The sequence below is a fragment of the Rattus norvegicus genome, chromosome 6 (assembly GCF_036323735.1).
Source record: "Rattus norvegicus strain BN/NHsdMcwi chromosome 6, GRCr8, whole genome shotgun sequence".
NCBI lineage: Eukaryota > Metazoa > Chordata > Mammalia > Rodentia > Muridae > Rattus > Rattus norvegicus.
Window position 1 is genome coordinate 63,433,792 of NC_086024.1, and position 24,132 is coordinate 63,457,923.

The 24,132-nt window shown below is 41.0% G+C and overlaps 1 protein-coding gene across 6 annotated transcripts in view; it reads left to right on the forward strand.

The window, feature by feature from the left end:
* Positions 1 to 24,132, forward strand: part of Dock4 (dedicator of cytokinesis 4) — a 389,723-nt gene that overhangs the window by 193,742 nt on the left and 171,849 nt on the right. For all 6 annotated transcript variants that reach the window (XM_039078130.2, XM_039078128.2, XM_039078129.2 and 3 more), the window contains exons 7-8: positions 2,688 to 2,772; positions 11,133 to 11,284. In XM_039078130.2, the coding sequence (XP_038934058.1) occupies positions 2,688 to 2,772; positions 11,133 to 11,284 (237 nt within the window). The remainder of the gene's footprint in view (positions 1 to 2,687; positions 2,773 to 11,132; positions 11,285 to 24,132) is intronic.

Below are 24,132 nucleotides of genomic sequence, written 5' to 3' on the forward strand. Positions count from 1 at the left end.
CATGAATTCTAGCTTATGTTCTGTGCAGTTCTGTGGATACGTTAAGTTGGTAAAAAGAAAAAAATTGATATATAAAAATGAACAGCACAATTTAAACCATTCGTAAGCTCAGGAATTTTCCCAAGCTCTTTTTCTATTTTCTTTAAATTTCATTGACAATTTACTTAAGAATAATTTACAGCATAGATATTATAGATTTGCCATATTTTTTAAGGATAAATCAATTCCCTTATTAAAGAGTACTTAGTGGAAAGCAAATTAAGATAATTCCTTTGTCTGTTAAACAAGGTCATATTGTCCTGGAAAATGATCTATCAGCACATAAATCTCTTATCGAACAGAAATTGAGAATGTGTTCAGTGTCAGATTGCTTATCAGACTGCTGAAGAATGGAGGAGAGGCGTCCTCTGGGGTTGGGGAGCTTAGATGAAGTAGGAGGTGATCCATCTTGTTCTCTAACAGAATCGGGAAAAAATCCTTCTCTCCTGAAATTCTCAGGCAGAATTAAAGTGATGATACAGACTTCTGTCACCCATTGAGTCCATGATGGCCTCTGAATTCCTGTTGAGAGTACATGGAAGGGCTTCTTAGCCTTTAGGGCTTCATCCTTCTTTCTGGTGTCACAGAGTATTTTAGTGGCGGGGTTAATATAAAATGTATCCCTTTCTGCCCGGCTCCTGGCTTCCCTGAAGTCTTGCTATTTTCTCTTTTCTCTAAGCCTTGCTTATTTTTTTTTATATTCTTATTAAAGCACAATTCTGATTCTAGTCTGTGAACTAAGAAATCTCAAACAGTGGCTGTTCACCATTAGACTGTACCTATTAGCCGACAGCAATAAATAGCAACAGATGAGATGCTTTTCACGCAGTTATGACTTCAAGAAGCTAGCAGCAACTGTTGTCTCAGACCATTCAGAGAACAGAAATTTTGAATATTGTTTCTTTCAGTAGAAGTTCAGGAAGGGTCTGAAAGCTCACAGCTGGAGTTCATCTTGACTCACTTTTGTAGTGCTGGAGGTCCTTGGCCCTTCACAGATCTTTTCTTTCTCATGTTATAAGAGTAGATCTCAATCCTCAGGTTCAGCATCACAAAGAAGGAATGTCAGTGACAGTAGGTAGGCAGGTAAGTCCTGTTTGAGTTGAACCTTTTATACTGGCCTTTCCTACTGCTGCCCAGCTGGGTTGCTTCCACAGATGTCAGATGGCCACATCAGGGCTCGTCAGATATCCATTATCAGGAGAAGATGGTCACATGAATACCTTCTACCTCACCTCTCCCACGGGAGAATGAGGCTTGGGCACCTTCTTTTAGAAACTTTGGCTGGGTGGGTGCTAAGATTGTATATCCTATGCTAGTTAATAGTTCATCGGCAAGGCAAACTTGGCATCACATGATTCCTTACTACTAGGGGAGACCAGGAACTGACCCTGTCGTTTTGGTCATAAACAGTTGTACCTATTGTTATCTAAATATTCAACTAAAAGAGTCAGTGTGCAGTTTCTTTGCATATCTGAACACTGTTTAAGAACGCAAGGGAAGAAGTTGGTGTTTACTCTCAGTCTTCCATTATTTAAAGCTAGTGTTTTTCAGGGGTGGCTGGGTAGTGCTTGGCTTGAAGTAGGTACTGAATTAGCGATTTTAATGACGAGGCCTCAGTGAGATTTTGAGGCAAGCATGGAAGTTCAGGATTCTCTGCTACCTTAAGTACAAAACCTAAGAAAGCTGTGGTTCTGTCATTGGAAATGCAGTGCTGGAAGGCTGCCTAGAAGGCGATGCTGTAAAGAAAGTGATGGTACAAGAGGGTCCCAGAGTAACCTGTCCTCAGTGAGCTAAACATGAGAACTGGTGTGACAGAGAAAGTAGTATAGTAGCCAGGGAACATTACAAAGGCAGTGGGACCACCAATGCTTAAAGTAGATAAAGGAACTCATGTGGCATTGGTACCGGTGTCACACAGTGGTTGACCCAGAGAGGCATATGTTATCCATATTACTAGGGGGGAAACTGGTGGGGAAAAGGGTTTACACTTGCATTCGGCTGTCCATGGTAAGACATACTAAACTGAGCACCATACCCATAGCCCATACAGTTGGTAGACCATCAACCTCAACACAGTAAATGACATATTGGCCACAGCAGCCCTTGACTGGATACCATTTTACCACTATGGACAGGCCTATGTTGTGCTGCCTGAACTCTGTTCTTGCTGTTTCTAATAATGTCTTACCCCAGATGCTGCTGTGAAGGAGAAACTTACGTTAGTTCTCAGCACTTTCCATGGGTCATTTTAGTTAAGGTTAGCCTAGATCAGACCCTAAAGCCAGACTTCATTCTTGTAGCTTCCTTTTTTCTAGAACCAAATGATGGCTAGTTTTCAGAGCGCTCCCAATTAGAAGGGCTTGTCTGTTGCTGGTTTGTGGGTTGTTGTAGACTCCCCACTGTGCAGTATCCAACGGCAGGATTGTTCCACTGATAGCAGAACACCCTCTCATGATTTTCCTCTGTCATCTTTTTTCCCAGTTTTGCCCAACCTTGTTCTGTGTCTTCTCCAACTGCAGAAACAAGTCATGGTAGACACAGACGAGGAAAAAGAGGGTGGCTGTTGAGATTTGATCCCAGGTTCAGACACTAGTGAAAACATTCATAAATGTGACTTTTCTCCCAAATGTTTGAAATTTGTTTTCTAGACAACTGGGACTCGACCTGGTGCCTAGGAAGGAGTACGCAATGGTAGACCCAGAGGACATCAGCATCACTGAGCTGTACCGACTGGTAGGTGCATAGAACACTTGCTGACTGCCTTACTGCTAATTTTGTGGTTTCCATGGTATTCCGCATACTAAATGTTTTAAGAACTGGATGTTCCTGGTTTAAATTGAAGAGAGTAAGGAGACTTTCAAGCTGAGGTGACCATGCCCCAAAGTACCAAGGCTTTTTTTCTGTCTCAAAACACTGTACTTCCCCACCCAGCCCTCAACCTAACAGGCTCCAGAAAGTACGATCAGACTCTTAAGTTCTTTCACAAATCCTTATTCTCTTGACTTTGTCCAGTGAAAGGCTTACAAGTTACCCTTCCTTACCTGTGTGTTTCTGCATAATAAAATGTTGGCTGCTGGACACGGTGGTTCATATTTTGGATCCCAGGAGGCAGAGGAAGGTGAATCTGTTTGAGTTTGATGCCAGACTGGTGTACAAAGCAAGTTTAGGACAGCCAGGGCTGTTACACAGAGAAATCCTGCCTCGAAAAAACAAAAAAGGTGTTCACCAACGTGCTATACCCCCTCCTCCTACATTATCATCATGAATATAGATTTCAAAAAATGTCTCTATGAACAGCTTTCAACTGCTGTTTTTAACATCTATCTTTGGTCCCCCACCCATTTCGAAGTGTTGAAGACCATTGATAACATAAAATATTTGAACACATTGCCCATCACAAGATCACCCATCACACCACTTTTTCCCAATTACCTAGTATTCTACCTTTTGGCTTAGTTCTTTCAACATAGTCCAATCTGCCTTTGAATTTAGCCAGTGCTTCTAAATGCTTGTATGGAATTTCTTAATAGTAACTGCCTTAGAAGGTTTTTTTGTTTGTTGGTTTTTCTGTTGTTGTTGTTGTTGTTGCTATGAAGAGACACTATGACCATGACAACCCTTAACAGGAAAACATTTGATTGGGACTGGCTTATAGTTCAGAGGTTTAGTCTTTTACGTTCATGGTGGAATGTATGGCAGCATATAGGCAGACATGGTGTTGGAGACGTAGCTGAGAGTTCTACATCTGGATCCAAAAACAGGAAGAGACAGTGAGCCACTGGGCCTGACTTGAGCTTCTGAAACCTTAAAACTCTTCCTAACTAACACACCTTCCCCAATAAGGCTGCACTTACTATAATAAGGCCACATCTCCTAATAGTACCACTCCCTATGAGTCTATATGACAATTTTCATTCAAACCAACACAGTAAGTAAACTTTCTCTAATCTCAGATTAGAAAAGACGTTCTGGGCTAGAAAGGGCTTTCAAAGGCTTTTGCCTTCTGCTTAACCGTGATCTCAATGATGATTATATCATGCTATAATGTTCCTAAAATGAAGGCCCTTCAGAAATAGGAGACTTGATTTTGAAGGCCTTGGTGCTTTTGAAGTAGTTTTTCCATTGTACTTTTATGAGAATAATAAGGTGTTCTTAACTGATGATTGTGCATGCATATCTAAAACTCCATCATTTAACCTTGGTCAGGATATATGAGATGAATCATATGTGACCATGAAGTCAGTCTTAGTTATAGTACCTTCACTTTCTTCCTTGATATCCTCAGGTATTCAGGATGTCTGTATTTTGTCCTGTGAATTGGGATGCCTTCTGCTTTTTTTTTTTTTTTTTTTAGAGGGTTCCTTTACTGTACACAGAAGTTTCTGGCATTTGGTATTTCATGCTGTGAGCCTTTCTTGCATCTGCACTTAAACAGAATATCTGGTATGTCTTAAGGAAGCCATTAAAAGTAGTTGTAGGGGTATAACTGAGTGGGTAGAGTACTTGCCTAGCATGAACAGAAACCCCGGGTTCTATCCCCTGCCCTGTACATGACTCTATCATCCTAGCATGGAGCAAGTACACTCTTTGCACTTTATTTGTTAATCATGCCTTCTTACCTTTTTCATCCATCACATCCTCCAGTGCCACATCTTTACTAATAATTTTACCTATTGATGACTGTAGTCTCTCTTTTCAAAACCTCTCTGTGTTAGAACTTGACATCGCACTGCCTTTTCTTCCCTCTGTTATGCTTGGCAAGTCCTAGTGCTTTCTCTAGTAAGCAGCAAGTCCGTGATTTTGAGGTCATTTTATATTATGAGTAAACTCTGGGTCGTAGCTCCAAACTGCACGTCCAGCCACTATCCACTCAGTACGTGGGCACTTACTATCTAATCTCCTCGAGATGCAGTTCCTTCTCCTACTGAGTGGCGAAGCACTTCTTCTCAGGTTGATGATGATTGCCTTTCCTTGAAAGACACTTGAACAACACCTCAGCAAGCATTCAGGTTCCATTCCCTTTCAACTTTAGTCCCTCTTCATTAGAGAGCCAACATGGCAAAAATAATTGATACCATCTGTGCTAAAGCTGGGCATTAGGTTTAGGTGCTTTGAGTGAAATGAATAATAACAGCCTAGACATGATAGAGATTTCATTTTCCGGTGATCTAGGAGCAGGAAGTTCTAAATTGGTTAGTGTCTAAATTATGTGCACAAAATACAGACCCTTGCATTTCTGCTATGTAGTACTTGCCATTGAAAGGCAAGGACATCTCAATATAGTACAATATAGCTGCAGAAGTTGTAGCCCTGATGTCTGTCCTCCTTGAAGTTGCAAGGACAAAGGATCATTGCAGTTGACCGAGCTACTTTAACAAGCCTCCTTAAAGGCTCCACAGAACCCTTGTCTGTCTTTGTCTTTGGCAGAATGTAGATGCACCTGCAGATTTAGCTAAAGATATGAAATGTTTGATGACCAATTAACAATGCCCTTCATCAATATAGTTTCTTTTCCCTAGTTTGGTTTTCTACATGTAACTCTGCCTCTGCCTTTCCCTTTGACATTGTAGATAGGGTGTCAAATGGATTTAACCTCTTTTAACTTTACATTTTATTGGTGGTAGAGGCCTGAACTCAATGGTTATGAAAGGCTGGCATCTCCCATAGGCCCTGATTCATTGGCAACGTCTGCCACTTCTGGGAAAGACAATACGTGGGTGACTTGGCATGTTATAGTTCAGATTCTGGTCCAAAGTCATCTTTTTATAGATGAGGAAATAAAACATTGTAATTTTTGTCTACGAAAATGTAATGTCTCCTCAATAACAATTGCATGTTCCTGTTTTTAAGCCCAAGGAAAAGAAGCAATGTTTATGAATATCAGAAGGTCAGAAGGACACTTTTTTTTTTTTTGGAAGGCAGCTAGCTATTTTTCTTCTTATTGTGTCCTGTCTTCATGAGGCTGCCTGCCACTCTGTTCATTTTCCTCTATGCAACCTGTCAGCAGCCGCCTTCTTTGATTTTTCCAGGGAGAGAAGTTGGGAGGCTCCATCACCAATTCCATGGCTTTATTTGGCAATATATTATCATTTTAAATCAAGGACTGTGGGGTGAATGTAAATATGCCCAGAAAGAATGATTTATCTTTTCAGAAGTTCCCAAACTGATTTTTGTACCCTGGGGAAGAAAGTCCTGGTTTTGCATTTTGGTAATCCCTGATCACAGATCATTCTTACTCAATTATATCCATCAAAGCTGGAACATGCTAAACCTTACCTTGCCAACTCACATTTACCTACAAAAGGTTGGATTGCCAAAGGCAGTCCTAGCGTTGCTATAAAGAAAAGCTAATTGGCCAGAATCTCTACTGGCAGAGTATCTTTTCGGGACATTTTTATGTGTGTAACATTCTATTTTCTTGTTTGCAATTCTTAGTGGTCTATAGCCGTGGTTGCCAAATAGAAAACGGTGGTTGTCCTTCTTCTCCTTCTCCTTCCTTCTCTTCCTCTCCTATTTCTTCTCTTCCTCTCCTCCTCTTCCTCTTCTTCCTCCTTACTTACTTTACATCCTGCTTATTGCCCTTTCTGACCACCCCCTCCTACAATCCTTCTTTCATCCCCTCCTCCCTTCTCCTCTGAATGGGTGGGGCTCTCCTGGGTATCTCCCCACCCTGACATTTTAAGTCTCTGAAAGGATAGGTGCTTCCTCTTTCACTGAGGCCAAACAAGGCAGCCCAGCTAGAAGAACATATTCCATGAACAGGCAACAACTTTTGGAATGGTCCCTGCTCCAGTTGCTCGACACCCACATGAAGACCAAGCTGTACACTTGCTACATATGTGCAGGGAGGCCTAGGTCCAGCCTGTATATATGTTCTTTGGTTCAGTCTCTGAGAGCCCCAAGGGTCCAGGTTAGTTGATTCATGTTAGTCTTCCTGTGGCATTCCTATTCTTAGGGTCACTTAGGGGCCACAATCATTCCTCCTATTCTTCCATTAGAGTCCCCAATCTCCATCCACTGTTTGGCTGAGGGTGTCTGCATCTGTCCATGTCAACTGGTGAGAAGAACCTCTCAGAGGATAACCATGCTAGACTCCTTCCAGCAAGCATAACAGAATATCATTAAAAGTGTCAGGGGTTGGTGCTTGTCCTTGGGATGGATCTCAAGTTGGGCTGGTTATTGGTTGGTCATTCCCTCAGTCTTTGCTCCATTCCCAGTCCCTGCATTTCTGGTAGGCAAGATAAGTTTTGGGTCAAAAATTTGTGGGTGGGTTAGTGTCCCTATCTCTCCCCTGGGATTTCTGCCTGGCCACAGAAGGTAGCTCTCCAGGCTCCGTATCCCCAATGCTGTAAGTCACAGTTAAGGTTTCTTGGGCATCTCCCCATCCAAGGTCTCAGTCTCTTCCTGGAGATGCCTCTCTCCCCTGTCAGTTGCAGATTTCCATTCATTCTCATGGCCATTGCTGGATGATTCTTAAAGAAGTTTTACTACCACCACCCAAAATGTATATTTGCCATTGGCTAAGGACAGAATTTGGTTGCTATAACACGGAATGGTAGTAGAGAAAGTTCACTTAGGGGGTACTATACAAACCCAAAGCCCTCCACAACTCTCTTCACCAAAATTGAGAAGCCTGGTGTAGTTCATTTATCTAGTAGTTTATATAGCACACGAGGAAAAGCAATGAGTTGAAGAAATCTTTAAAGTGAATCTGCTTTTTCTCTTAGTAAACGGTATAGTTAAAATACAAGCTGTAAGTACATGTAACGCAGCTGTCAGGGATAGCTGTAGCCATACATTATGTCAAGAAGGATTGTTGTCTGTGTTGTGACTATAAGTTATAGCTCTTGAAATATTAGCATACCTTTTTAATGATATTACCGTGATGCTCTTTTCATAGAGATATTTTTAGCAGTCCTCAAAAGTAGTGAACTGCCAAGACATAAGCACATAATCATAACCTATTTAAATCCAATCTATCGCAGATCTGGAAGAAGAGTGGGTGGATGGAAGCCTTAAGCACTAGAGTGCTACACAGAAGGGTCTGTGTCATAGGCACATAGACCAGAACCACACAGTCTCATTCCTAGCACACAAGGTAGATTCCAGGACATACTGATGACCTGTCAGATGCAATAATACATTTTTTTCAGTCTTCTGTGATTTGTATCTCTCTGCATATGATCTCCATCAATGACTCTCAACCCTCATTGCGCATTAGAGCCACCTGGGGAGCCTTTAAAACTACAGCTCTTGAGACCCTTTTCCTACTCCCCTAGAAATTCCCACTTAATTGTTCTGGGACAGGACCTGGTGTGAGCATTTTTTAAAAGCTCTCTTGGTGACTCTAAAGTGCAGTCAAGGTTGAGAACCACCGCTCTGGAGACATCACATTATTTGCATGAGTAAGGAAGCTGATTTTTCTTCCCCTGTCAGTTCCTATTGCGTGCCGCGATTGGTGCTAGAAACTTTGTACTCTGCAAGGCCAAGAGCAGACACCTCCTTGAGGTCAGTTCTTTACAGGAGGCCTTTGAGTCTGGGGCCCCTGCTCTGGCCTTTGGTACCCATCATTTCTTTGGAGTAACTTGTGCTGTGCTACACTTTTGACTATGTCTTTGTAGAGGCTTTTAAGTAGCTCAGCAAGTAAGTTAGCAATTCTAAGGGGGAAAGAAATTCTTCCTTTTGAACTAAAGAGATTAGCTTTATGAGTATGTGATGTGTCTTTTACCACAGTGAAAGAATTTTGAAAGCACAAAATAGAGCAAGCCTCACAGAAGCTTTTCTTTAAAAAAAGAAAGATGGAGAAAAAAATATATATATATATATTCGCTTTTACAGAGAGGCGTCCCATGTGTGTCTTGATGAGTAGGGGCCAATTAGAGGTCTGTTTAGTGGGTTACTTATTTGTGATCTTTTTTGCTTTTAGATAGTTCAGAATAAACAATGCAAATAACCTTTCTGATGATGTCATGTAATTGTATCTACAATTGTAAATTATAAAAAAAAATCCCATTTACCTTGAAAGTTGGATAATCATTTGGTAATTATTGAATTCTACTTACAAGCCTTAAGAGGTAGCTGATATAGAGATGTGGTTATGTGCCTTCACCCCAACAACCATTCATAGCCCCAACCACCATTTTTAGCCATAGCCTGAACTCTGGAGTTCAAATCCATGATGCTAAAAGTATTCCTTTCTTAGTCAGGAGGTTCATAGAGGGTAACAGTAGGCTGTCCGTGACAGGATAGTGACCGTGCCACCCTTTACTTTACCATCTCTCCTGATGATGCCCAGACTTTCCCTGCCCTGTTATTCTTCATCAGTGAGAAATCCAGTAGCTGAATAGATTGGAAGCTGGGCCAATATGTGCATGCTAAATAGAGATTTGTATGAATTTTTACATTGTCATGGTCGTGTTTTTCTTTTTCTGAAAATATTTGCCTACCAACCTCCAAAGGATTAGAAGGGGAAACAACCTGCATCCTCACTACAGTCAAACCAGAAGTTCTGTCCTAAAGAGGCCGTAATTCTTGCTCCTTCTGTAGTGCTTTACTACAGGGACAGTCTTCCAAGGAGCATTCAGACTTCCCAGGCTCAAATCAAATCAAACATTCTTTTGGGCTCTTTTTACAATATAGATTTCCCATACTCTTGGTTTGTAGGTGTGTGGTTGTGTCTGTCTCTCTCTCTCTCTCTCTCTCTGTCTTTCTTGCTGTATGTGTGTGTGTGTGTGTGTGTGTGTGTGTGTGTGTGTGTATGTGTGTGTGTGTGTGTATCTGTCTGTCTGTGTCTGTCTGTCTGTCTGTCTTTATGTGAGCATCTGTGAATGGATGGGTGTGTCTTTGTGTATGCACACACCAGTTTTCCTGGCATTTTATCCCTCTAGTGGGTCCCATCTCCACAAAGCATGGAATGCTTATGTTTGTTCACTGTTGCTTTCCCAGTGCTTGGCCTGTAGTAGATACCCAGTGGGTATTTGTTGACTGGGTACTTGCCTTCATGGTCTCCCACCTATAGCCCCATCAGTAATTTCTTTCCTTCCTACAACTGCCTTCCTTTTCAATTCTGCTCCTCCATTCAAGTTTGACAGCAGCTGAGTGCAGTGAGGACAAGATGAGAAGGGATGCAGTGGAGTTTCTTCCTAACTGGCTTCCTCATGGGCTCCTTGACCATCTCTCCAGAGCTTCATAGCGAGTTAGAAACATTGCCTTGCTTTAGTGGTGTAGGACTTGTCAGTGCCTCTTTCCCAAACTACCGAAGGTTTGTGAGTTAGTATAATTTTCAAAAGAAATTTTAAGAATAAATTCTGTGAGAATTTATAGAAATGTTCTTTTATCTCTCATTATCAAATGATCTGGAACTGGAATCTGAAGGGTTTTTTTGTTTGGTTATTTGGGGTGGTGGGGGGGGAACGACAGGTTATATTGTTGCTTTTTTGTTTTGTGTTCTGAGTATTAAACCTAAAAGTCTTGTATATGCTATGATAAAGTGCTATCCCACTGACCAACATCTCAAACACACACACACACACACACATGCACACACACACACACATGCACACACACACACACATGCACACACACACACACACACACACACACACGGACAGGAGGGTGGGAAACGGAGGGAGGGAGGGAGGGAGGGAGGGAGGGAAGGAAGGAAGGAGGGAAGGAGAACAGAGAGTCTTAACAAGTTGACCAGTCTGGCCTTGAACTCTGTAGACAGGTTGGTCTTAAATTTGAATTCTTCCTGCTTCCGCCTCCCAAGCTGTTCAGATTACAAGCAGTCCTACCAGGCCATCCCTCTTGTCTGTTCTCTGGTTTGGTCTCATCATGCAAATTGTTTAAGATCACAGAAAACCTTTGAACTTCCGCCTTCCTGATCTGTCCCATGAGTTTATATCTCCTTATCATTAAAAATTTAAAGGAAATCTTAAAGCCTTGATGAAGCTAGAGGAAACTTTGAAATTTAGATTAGATGCTGAGTCTAGTTTGAACAGAGATTGTACTGCAGGCAGTCTGCAGCACTCCATTGTGCCATCATTTTCTTCAGTCCGCGCTGACGTGTTTTCCTGTGGGGTGGGTATCATTAGATGGAACATCGACATCGGAAGAAGGACACTCCTGTGCAGGCCAGCAGTCACCATCTCTTTGTCCAGATGAAGAGCCTCATGTGTTCCAACCTGGGAGAGGAGCTGGAGGTCATCTTCTCGCTCTTCGACAGTAAAGAGAATCGCCCAATCAGGTAATGGCGTGTGGACACAGGACTGGAGTTTCTTGTTGTAAGTATGGTGGATTTGCATATTAGATACTTTCAGATGCATTTTTTAATCTATGAGCCTCAGTTCATTGTATAAAACTCTGAGTTTCTCACTTACCTACCCTCTAGATATTTCCATTAAGGTTGGATCGATTTGAGGATTCCTGGGAAATCAAAAGATCTATAGAATCCTACGTGGACTTAAATGAAAGGTGGCCTCGGTACCAAGCTTGCTTTTGTTTCAGTTGCTTTGTGGTGATAATGCCAAGAAGATAAAATTTCTCTAGAGTATATATAATGCTTACTTATGGAAATCAGCATGTATTGTCTTTCAGTTTTTCAGCACATAATAAATAGCATTGATCTTCCTGTGTCTCGATCAATGGTGTGGAGGAAGAAGTTTGCCGACCTGTGCAATAGCACAAACTTCCCGTCAGTGCTCTGACTCTTACCCGTCTTGGTTCTCTGTGGCAAGCTTTTCACTATAAGGTTAGGTTTTCTAGGGTGCTAGGAGTCAAGTCCCAGGCCTTGTGCTGAGTGACTCCCTAGTGCTGAGTGTCATCCCGAGCCCAGACTTTTAATGGCTAGGAAAAGACTTAGAGTGGATCCTTTGTGTACCCAGCCAAGTGTTTGAGCTCTTCCTGAGACTCAAAGAGAACTATATTTACTTTGAATGGAAACATAAAGTACTTTATGTTTTAAAAGAGAGTCTCACATTTAAATTGTGAATTAGGATGATCCATTTGTACAGTGCTTTTTAGAGTACTTAATAAAATAAATAGACTCTTAAGCAACTCCCAGCCACACCTACTGATTCATAAATGTCATAATCTAGAAGTAGTTCCCTCTTTTCCTATGAAGTATGCAAACTTTATTTTAATGCACTTGTAACAATAACACACGATGGGTAACTTATGAATTAGTTTTATGTACAGACAAGTGTGACTTATTTCTTCTTAGTGGACTATGCCTAGGAAATGCAGATGGTGGTATTTTTGTGAAGTAAGGCTAGGATGTAGAAAGTGTGGAAGTAACAATGGTATTATGTTTTCAGAATCAACCGGAAACACAGTTGGAGGAGGTGAATTGGTGTCCTTGAAGAACATTTCCCATCACAAATCAGTTCTCAAAGAGGAGAAAAAGACTTAAAATACTGACCCATTATCACTCTGTACTTGACATCTGTGAATGATTCTTAGCGATAACACCTGCTTTTCCTTTTTTTTTTTTTTTTTTTTTTTGGAGACAAGGTCTCACTGTGTTGCCTCGGCTGTCCTAGAACTCTCCGTGTAGAGGGCAGGCTGCCATTCAACTCTCAAGAGATTTGCCTGCTTCTGCCTCCTAAGTGCCATGAAAAAGCCCTGTGCCACCACACCTGGCATGACACTGGCTTGTTCTATTGAAATGTTTTTGGTGTACTCATAGTTTTACCCAATCCTGAAAACTTTGAATGGATGATATACTATCATTTATGTTTTTACTAAGCAGTATCTCTTTTGCTTGTTTCTATCAATCTGAAATTCTGAAAAATAAATTTCCATATTTTTCACACATGCTGCAGTTGAGTTCACAAAAAAGTTATTTTTATATTAGGATTAATAGAATAACTGATAAAATTATCAATGTGATTAACAATGCACATAGTCAATATAATACCATTATATTTTTATCATATTTACCATCCTATAAAGATGTACTTAATAATGTATAATATTAACATCATTGAAATAGCACTGGTTTAACATTAGCTTCATTCAGAGTTTCTTTTGCTGAAAATATTTTCAAAATTTCTAAAACATTCCATTTAAGAGTCCATGTTCAGCACTCCTTGTGTTTGATTCCTATTCTCTGAGTGAAAATAGGAAAATCGCCCATGCTTAGGATCCCTAACAACAGTGCAGTTTTGGTCCAGTTTAGGCCAGAAAGTGCCTTCCTCGAGGCCTGCAGTGTCTATGGGCTAAGGGTTCTCCTGCAGCTTTCTAGCCCTTACACCGCAGCCCCCTCATATTCTGTAAGGATACAAGGAAGAATGAAGCGGGAATATCTCCCTACTCTGCTTCCTGACTGGGCCATATGTGTCTCCCATCTCTCAAGAACAAATACCAGATATTCAATCAGTGTTGGGTTTGATTGTTTACCTTCCTGAGGTTGACACAGAGAACACAGTGATCACACTGCCAGTGAAGCAGAGCCATTTGTCCCCTCCTGAAGAGGTACAAGGTGCAGACATCTTAATACTGGCCTTAATGGTGACATAGCAAATGGGAACTATTTGCCTTTGGTTTTTTCTTTGGTCTTAGAACTCAGAACAGTTCTTGCTTCCTTCAATCCATGGTCCCATCGTCTCAGAACTGCAAATGTAAACTGTGCTTTTTGGGCCTTATGAGGATCCTGGTTTTGTTTCTGTTGCTCTGATAAACAGCATCACCAAAAGCAGCTTGGGCTAGAAAGGGCTCATCTGGCTTTTGGGTTATAGTCCATTATCAAAGGAAACCAAAGCAAGGGTGCAAAGAGGTACTTGGCAGGTGGATATTAAGTAGAGACCAGTGGCTACTGGTTTGTTCTCCTTGGGCTTGTTCTGCTCCTTTTTCAAAGGGCCCAGGGCCACCAACCTAGGGATGGAACTGTCAGTAGCAGGCTGGGCTCTCCTACATCAGTTAGCAATTAAGAAAATGCCCTCTAGACTACCACAGGCCGTGCTGATGGAGACAGTTCCTTAACTGAGCTGTCCTCTTCCCTGGTGACTCCAGTTTGGGTCAACTTGACAAAAACAATCAGCACAAGAAGTTTCTGTCACCAGGCATTTTAATGTCATCATTTATTATCATCGATAATACTGATACTGAAACCAGCATGAGGCTCCAGAAGTAATTGAGTCTACAGAAATTGGTTTCTGAAATCAAATGCTTTGAGAGGATTCATTTAAAACATTTTCCTTTTGTTTATTCGTGGGGTATGCCATGTCACATGTGGAGGTCAGAAAACAGCTTGTGGAGTTAATGCTTGCCTTCACTTTGTCTTGTACCATGTGGGTCCCTGGAAGAGAGTCAGCATTTTGAGCCTAGCAGTGAGTTTCCTGCTGAGCCCTCAGTCACGCCAAAGACTATGACATTATTGTATATGTTTCTGCATGATATATGGGGGTTGTTCACATGTCATGGCACACATGTGCGAAGTCTGAGGACAGCTTTGTGAAATTATCTATCTCCTTCCATGTTTACATACCTTTCAAGGGGTCACACTTGGGTTACCAGGTTTGTACAGCAAGTGTTCTTACTGCTGACCAATCTCAGCAGCTTCTCCCAGAGGACTTGAAGGTATATGAGGTAGTGTCAACTGCTCATCTCTTCCAAGGATGAACAGCTTAGAGTCTGACCTCACAGGTATCCAGTATGAAGGGAGCCACCATGTGGTATAACCTTCCTAGTTCATCTACCAAAAATGTGAAGTGTGTAACATCCCCTGAGTACCAACCAAAGCAGATGTTTTTGAGTTTTTAAGTCCCTAAATCATCATTTGACAGAAGCTTTGTTTATAAAACCTGTTTTTTTTTTTCTTTTTTAAACAATTGTCGAACCTGTCTGAAGATGGCCCAGGAGATTGGGACTCTGATCATGGTAGGGACCCTCCTTACTGTAAAGCTCAGAAAGAAGGCAGGCATGTTTTGACAGCATCTGGTTAGCATATGCCTGCCTCATTCACGTTTGCTCTCCTCGGCTACTTGGATAGAATAGCACGCCAGCCCATAGAGTCTAATGATCATTGAAAATTACAGACCACTCATTGAAGTCCAATACAACCTCCACATAGTTTCTTTCTATGAAAGATGATTATTTGTTCAAAAAATGAGTTTGCCACATTGTTTTCACATAAGCAAAACATTTTTAGAGAGCATTTATCTGGCTGGAAGTTTGGTTTCCTCACTCTACTCGGAGTAGCTGGGGAAGGCAGGAAGGGAGAGTGCTCTCTGCATCTTTGGTATCTTACCTTTTCCATGTCAAACACTATTCTAAGCTCCTTTAAAAATATTTCCTGACTCAGCTCTTGCAACTACCCTAAGAGGTACATACTACTAATATTCCTTCATTTGTAGATGGTGCAGCCTACAGACCTTGCCCAAAGTCACTGAAGCTGGTACAGGGTAGACTGTGTAGGAATCATTATTTCCCATCCTACTCAGTATCCCTTATCCGTAATATTCATAACGTGCTCTGTTCTTCCCCCACTCATTTTATGTTTACTATTAAATGTTAAAGGGGTCTATATAGGGCTCACCCTTTTACGATCTAGAATGGTAGAGACTTGAGCTTTGAAGACTGGACAGGAAGGATCTAATAATGAGGAAGAGGCCACACTGAAGGAGAGGGGAAATCACTGATGGCCCCAGGCCTCTTAGGAGAGGAGCATCCGGAAACAGACTTGAGTTTGCAAATGGGAGATTAGCCATGAGAAAGGAAGAGCTGAGGGTGTGGTTGTGAACTGTTTGAGCCTTAGGATGGGCCTACAAATTGTAATTATCCAGAGAAAAGGAACGGGCTGTATATGCTGCTGGCACTTAAGAAATGACTCTTGCACCCTGTGGGATACAAGGAAACATAGCATAGTGCTTTACAGAGGCTGTGCAACTGTATGGCAGTGCTTATCTTCCCTTGTGCTTCAACTGCATTAGAGTGTAAATAACCCTGTCCCATGACCTTCACTCTGGCCAGCTAGTCTAGCTGAAATAGTCAACTTCAGTGAGAGACTCTGTTTGATTGTAAGCCATGACTTAGTGGTTTTTGTGTGACTTTCATTATTTTGTTTATTGACATATTCTAAGTCCTTATTAATTAACATTGTAATTTTGTCTTGGGACTAATTCATTTCTTTATTTTTGACACAGCAGAGAGTTTAGCCTGAATACCACTAGTTGGTTCCTACCTACCACAGGGCTGCTCGTACGTGTCAGCCACTGGCATGGACTTTTAAGTGAGAAATTAGCAGCAGGAAATTGCATAGATGAAGTTTACTTTCTGTTGATTCCTTTTTCCATATACTTTTCTGAAGTTAGATTTTTTTTCTACAGTCATGCAGTTAAACTCATTTTTCTTGAAAGGTTTCATTTCCATAGCTTTCTTTTGCCTACAATTACACTTTTCAATCCAATTCTGTCATTTAAGAGAGAGAACGTACTGAATACAGTAGGTAAAGTGCAGGCGTTTTAAAAATCCAGATCCTTACATAACGGTAAAGTGGCTATGACTTTCTCTCTGTCTGGGAAAGACACACATCTCCTGTGTCTTATACACCCTTTCAGTGTGGCTAGGTGGCCACACTGAGGTTAGCAAATCTAGGTAGAAATCCTGACTTTGCTCCATCAGCCTGGGCATGTAACGGCACATCTCTTACACTGTTAACAAGTAGGACTTATGACGATAACAGTGCTTTCCTGGTGGGGTTACTTGAATGTTAAATGCATAGGATGCTGCTCAGTACCCAGTAGTTTATTGTTGGGTGGATCCTGGCTATGAGGAGGATGATTTTCAACCCCAAGGGAAAGTATGCATTACCTTAGCTAGACGTACCTGGTGACTCCCTTTGTCTTCTCGCAGAAATCACACATTCCAAGAAATTGGTGATGTTTTAGTTGTGATATTGCAGTTACTTAAAGTTTAGAGAGATCCACTAGCAAAAGGTAATATGAAGTGCATATTACGTTATCCAGGAGTGCTCAAGAAGAGGGCGATCAGAAGCCTGAAGGGGGATTATATCCTGAAACACCACAGTGGGAACAGGAGTAAGGAAGTTGGGAATCCTGTGTCCAGATGAGGAGAGCCTTACACAATTACTTTCATGGCTTCCTATAACCATGTTCAGAGGTAGACATATATAAGAGCTTGGGAGAAAGTGATACTAATTTTACCTGTGTATAGTACTGTATAGTAAGATTAATAGAGCCTTTTACAGGTTTTAATCCCCCATGTCTGTGCTAGATATCTTGTCTGATGCATGACCTAAAGCTTACCATGCCCTGATCATACAAGTTCACCATCTACATTTTTACATCATTTAGGGATTTTTAGTGTTTTCACTTTGACAGATTGTAGACCTAGGTCTGTTTTTGTAAATCCATATTACAGCACTCGCTACAGATTGTAAGCTTTCCAAAGCAAAGAAAAGCAGTGTAAGGAAACGGCCCAGCCAGACTAGCAAGGGGCACAGTGCACAGAGTTAAAATAGGTAGTGGATGCATTCAGAGGCCCTTCTTGAATTGTGGCAGCGACAACCATTCTATCAGGCCCAGAGCATTTCCTGCTGTGTCTAGACATGTTGGCACAGATTCACTGTGGGTGTCTGTCCAGCAGTGACCCATAGAGACCTTCCCTGGGGCCTCTTGTTCACATGCACAACTGCCTCCCGCCTCCCTCTTCTCCATCATTTGATGGTTCCAGCAGGTTGTATGGGGATTGGGATTGTTGTCACCTCCAAGTTAATTGCATCTGTGCTTTATCCCTCATGTGTTCACTCATTCCATGTTTTTCATGGAAAAAAAATGGCCAACGAATACTGGTTGCTTTAAATGGTAGCGATTTTAAGGAAGCTGCTGGCGCAGAGATGGGGCAGGAGGGGGGGGTACAAATATAAAGAATTGAGCAAGGAAAGGCTTCATTCAAATCTAGAATACACTGTGTATCACAGAACCACTGTTCATTTTTTTTGTTTTTTTTTTAGCATTTTATGATAAGAATATAATGCCAATTATTTAACTTAAGTAAGTGACTAGAAAAACTAGAGTTGCAGAAAACCAGAAGCTCACAGAGTGCATTAACTTGAGTAGGCTTCTCTTTTGCTTTGCACTTATGCAGACAGCTTGGCTCTTTTAAGTAGTGGAGTATTTTAAAAGGTGAGCAGAAAGCCCCCTTCTCCCTGATCCTGCCTTTTAAATCAAGAGCAGGTGAGTGAGCCTCCCCTCACTAGTATCATGGTCACCTCTGTCTTTCTCATGAGCACCCAGGTTGCTTCCTGTAGGCAATTCAGAATAATTTCGTCTTCTGGAGTCTGTATGGGATAAGCCACTGTCATACATGGCAAGCACTTCACAAGGACTTCCTTGGTATTCGGTGCCATTTATTTAGCGGAAGAATTTGATGCTAATAAAGGAATGATCCGTGCTGTGCCTCTACCTGCTCATCGTCTTTATGGTCTCATCGACTTACAGAGTACTTGATACATAGCGGGTGTGGTGTGGTGTGTGTGTGTGTGTGTGTGTGTGCGTGCAGTGATGCAGTTAAAGGAAGCTTTTAAGTTTTGCTTTCCCGTTGAGACAAAGCATTAAAAGATAATACCATTAGTCCCTCAATCTTTGCTCTCATCCGTCCTGGACGGGGTGGGAATGTGCTGCTCAGTAAGAGAGAACCAGAGTGGTGAGTGCATCCGTAAGAGTTGTGCTCATCAGAGTTGCACTCTCAGACCTGTCTCTAGGGAGCCGTCATTGGCAAACACTGTCATGTTGAAAAAAAAAAAAAAGTACATAAAAATCATCGCAAAAATGCCTGGCGTTACCCCCTAAGCATTTGAAAGTTTCAGATTATAAGTTAAGAGGGGTGTGTCTACTCACACCATTACTGTGCAATTATTGTAGCCTGCTCACTCGTGCACTCAGTCAGCCAGAATAATCTCCGCCTAAGGCCGAATGCTCATCTAGAGAAGGCGTAAAGAAAACCTCATCCTCCCAAACCTACTGTTCTGCTTAGGTTCAAAATGTAGAGAAAATTACGGATCGTTTCTAGGCCATGCCTTTATACAGTATTACATGTAAGGGTATGGAAGTCAGTATGCGTTTTGTTGGTTTGTTTATTTTTTGAGTTGTCTCACACTATGTAGTCCTAGTTAGCCTGGAGCTTGCTATGTAGACCAGGCTGGCCTTGAACTCCTAGTGATCTTCCTGCTCTGCCTGTACTGGGATTATAGCCAAGTGTCACCACTGGATTTAATATTCACAAACAAACAAACAAACAAAAAAAACCTAACCAACAAAGAAAAAACCTCAGAACATCCTGTGGAGATAAAAATATATGAAAGATTTATTTATTGACACTAAGGGCTTGAATTACATGGATTTTTTTTTATTTAATTCTGTTTTCATTTACAGCTTCCTAACCTTTATTTTTCACTTGTTTTTAAATGCATTCTTCACCTGAAAGTACTTATAAAGAGCTTTGGTTTACTTGTGTCTAACATTTATTAAAAGTGGTTTCCTAGTGAAGAGACAGTATTTCACAAAGTCAGAGTGGCTACCATGTATAGACCAGACTCGTTTCTCCCTCGCAGAATGTCAAGGATATGGTGTTTGCAGTGATCACATTCTGTTCAAGAAGAATCAGCCTAAGACGCTCTTCCCCCCATGCAAATCACGATACTTCGTGACCCTGTTCTTGTTGACCCTCCTCCTACCCATGTCTACTTTTGCGTCCTCTGCTCAGAAGAAGCTTGTTTTCCTATTAATCTTCTAACATATTGTCTGGAAAAAGGCTAAAGCATGTGCTTCCTCCTCTCCAACCCCATTAATTCTTAGTCAGAATTCAAAATAGGTCTAGTGATAGCATTTCTATACAGGTGCGATTAGACCCTTTAAAATTCATCTTCCCTGCCACAATGCCTTCCTTATCTCCCATCTGCTCTCTATTTCTTGCTGGCTCCAGGTTTCTCCTCAAGTAGTACCCTCTGCTGCTTTCATTTCATTTCTGTCATTAGTGTTGTTCTTGTGGTTGAGGAAGAAAGGGGGAAAGTCTTTGTCCATGACATAGCTTTGTTGCCTGTTTGGGGCCACGTAAGACAGCTGTAAAAAAATAAAAATTAGAATCGGTTAAGACCTGAGCTTAGGGCTCCTTACTATAGCTAGACCTTAATCATGGAGAAATGTTTTCAGCCAACCACCCTAATAAGTCAGGATCTCCTTGTTATGAATTGGACATTGCAGGAGAAAGTAGTGACTAAGCAGATGAGGGACTTTCAGATAAGGTTAATGGGTCTCTTCTCTTTCTACTGGGAAGTCTTTCTCTTGGGATACAGTGTCTCCCCGACCTTCATCTACTCATGAGAATCAGATCCCAACCAAGGTCCAGAAGGCACCTTAGGGCTGCTTCCACACCTCCTGCCCACTTTCCACAGTGACCTGAGTTGGCACTAGCATCACTTCAGCTCATTATGATGCTGTTTAAGCTTTTCCATTTCCAGTGTTCACCAATGAAATAAGGGATACAGTTATAGCACTCTGCATGGTATTAGGCTTGAGTAAGGTACTTTTTTTCTCAGCCATTTGTTATAGATCTCTGTAACAGAAGATGAAGTAAGGGGAGAAGAAGAAGATGGATCGGTTGGCACATACCTTTAATTCATTTGGAGGCAGAAAGAAACAGGAGAATCAGGAATGTGAGGATAACTTGGGCTGCACAGTTCTAGGACAGAAGGGCAGCATAATGTCTCCCAAAGGATGATGATGACAATGGTGATGGTGATGATGAAGGAGGAAGAAGAAAAGTAGGAGGAGGAAGAAGAGGAAAAAGAAGAGGAAGAGAAGGAGATGATGATGATGGTGATGGTTATGTGATGATGATAATTTAATCTATGCATGGGAATAGCCAGGAAATGAGTAATTCTTGAAGGTTGTATTGAATTCCAGTTTATGCAGCATCTTCACAAACAGTGCATTTTAAGAGAGGAGACTAAACAAAGGAAGGTATTTAGTCTCTAAGGGGCAACAATTTGTAGGAAGGCAAATAAATGGCAAGAGGTAGTTAATAAAGCTACTTGATGTGGCACATCTGCCCCTGACTCTAGGCCCATAAAGACCTACTATGGTCTTCATTGGTGAATACTGTTCTCCTGGGTAGACAAGTGGGTGGAGCACCTTTTGTCAGGGTCTGCTTTTAGGCAGAGTGAGGAAGAACAGAACGTTCTGTGTTCTTGTTTCTTAACTCTTTTATTACAACAAACTTTCTGCCAGGTTGGAGTATTTTGGTATAGCATTGTCTAATGTCTTAGAAAACATTTTGGGAACCATTTTGCACTGTTATCAAAAGCACTTAAGATAAAGAGGAAAAGCCATCGAGACTTCCTGACACTTGCATTTCGTTGCATTCTAGAGAGAGGCTTTAATGCCCTTCTGTTGAGTTCTGACATTGATGCCCACGCTGTTGACCTTTGGCACTAATGCCAGCACTACTGGGGCTCTGCCATTGCCCATCTCAGTGCTCCCACCACTTTTATTCTCAACTGCTGGTGCCCCACACCTCTGTCCTAGAGGATAAACATTAGCTGTTACCTGACACAACATAGCTAAACTTTAGACATAAGGGATCTTCAAAGATGCTATGTTGACGTTTGGTTTAGTTTTGCTAGGATTGGTTTGAATGACTGGAAAAGACGAGGCCATTGTTTTCCTTTATCTTCCCGATCAGCTTATAAAATCATGGCCCTTTAAATGTTTACTCCACTTTATTGTTGCTAATTTTCAGGCTGTAAATACGTTTCAAGTGGTTAAACTATCCAAACTTCTTAAAAAGTGTTCTTTGTAATTTTTTAGAGATTAATTAACTCATGATCTTTTGCACCATTTTGTTCAAACTGAGATATTAATCACTCCCTGATTTTGGATAAAATTCATGTTGTATAACTTTCATATGCATGAAATCCTCAGATCAATTTAATTATTATGTGAAAGGTGACTTAGATTGATAATATGAATCTATGTTGGAAAATATTAAATTGCCTTATAAAGTATAAATCTCTTTGAAATATAAGGATATATGTCATATAAAAATATCAAAATTCCTGGCATTGGTCATTAGAATGTTTAGTTCCTTGTTCTTTGAATGGAGCATTCTATATAGGAATAATCTACTGGGAGGGCCACTTAATGCTGTTTCTCAGAGGACACTCTCAGATTTGGCCTGGTGGCCTCCTGAACCTACAGCCTTTGTAACCAAAAGGATCCTGATTCAGAGTAGTTGACGAAAAGAGTGGAAGACAGGAACACCCTGCAGAGAAAGGAAGACGTTTCATAGTTACTTCCATCCCTTAATGTGCTTCCTGTGGCATATCGTGTCAATGTAAGGACATCTCTCTTGAAGTGTACTGTTGAGATGCCCTTTCCGTTTGTAGAGGTTTCCCTTAGGACCTCAGAATTCAGTAGCTCACCTGAATAGAGCATGAGTTATGTTCTGGCTTAGATTTTTTTAGCTTTATTTTATCTTTATATTTTATTGATTGTCTTTAAAACATTTATTCCTTGTAACACATTTTCGCTCTTCTCTGTCGATTCCTGAATTACTGTTTTCAAAGACAGGGTGCCACTGTGGGTGTGAGCCAAGACTCTCAGTCACATTCTGGATGGTAAGATTGCTCCATCCTTGAACATCTGTGCACCTTTGGGTGGCTTGTCCCATATCTAAGGCCCCGGCTCTGTCATGTATCAGGCAGGGATGGCAATGCTTCCTACCCTGTAGGGCAATTGTGGAATTAAATGAGATCTCTGTAAAGCCAACATGATAGAGTCCGGCCAAAGTACATGATTTCCTTCATTACTTTTCTTCAGGCACCCCGCCATGGATGCTTATTTATATTCCTATTTCATTGTCTTGGTTTTTTTTTTTTCACATCCTTGTTAGAAGGTAGGTTATGAATAATAAATAACTATGATTTGTTCTTTATTTCCAAGGAAGGGTTAGTCAGTAGAATTCATAGTCATAATTTATAATGGCCTACATACAGAATTCAGGTGATTCTAAATTTCCCCAGTAGTGAAGTTCTTCCTCGAGCAGCACATAATTAAGTCAAATAATGATTTTTTTCTCAGCTTGTAATATATCAAACCTTATTTCCTAGTGTTCCTGATATATACTTTTGTTTAATCTTTTAAGCATTAGAAAACATCATGTCACTGTAGATTCTCTTATTGTCTTCTTTTGAATTATGTTTACCCTTTAAATACTCTATCATACTACATTTTATTTATCCCACTTAGGGTAATAAAGATTTAAAATGTGCCTGGGGACAGGAGTAAGTGAAGTGCTCTAGAATTCAGAGCTATCGTGCACTAATGAGGTGACTCTTGACAACTGGTCATGAAGTCCCATCACTTGAACTGGGAAATTCTGAATGTAATTCATACTGTAAATTTACTTTTCAAGCCTTTTAGGGAAATGTTGGGAAGGGATTAAAGCTTCCAGATGTAATTTTCTTTGTTTTGAGGTTTGTTTTGCCTTAGAAGGTTTCTTAGCTTGCCAGGCATGGTGGTGGATGCTATTAATCCCAACACTCTGGAGGCAGAGGCAGGCAGATCTCTGTGAGTTTGAGGCCAGCCTGGTCTACAAAGCAAGTTTTAGGATAGCAGGGCTATTACACAGAGAAACACTGTTTTTCTTTTCTTTAAAACACACACACACACACACACACACACACACACACACACACACACACAAAACAAATCAATCAAGGGTTGTTAGTCTAATCAAGGACTGCTAAGTCATTGGTAGAAGCTGAAGATGTATATGTTAATATTATAAACCTACATGCTAGTTGCTTGTAGTATAATAAGTCAGGCACACAAACTTGTGAGACAGTAAGGAATGGAAGTTCCTTAATGATGCATGATCGTCCTCTAATAAGAAGCTTATGAGTTTACAAACTACTTGCCTGAGACAGCATGGCAGAAATCCATTTGTGTGTGGCTACTAACCTTTAAATGAGACTGTCTTGAGACTGTCAGATGTGCTAGAACAAACTGGCTTTGGCTTGTTTGGTTTTTTATCCTGGCTCAGAAAACATATGTTATGATAATCTCTAAATGTGAG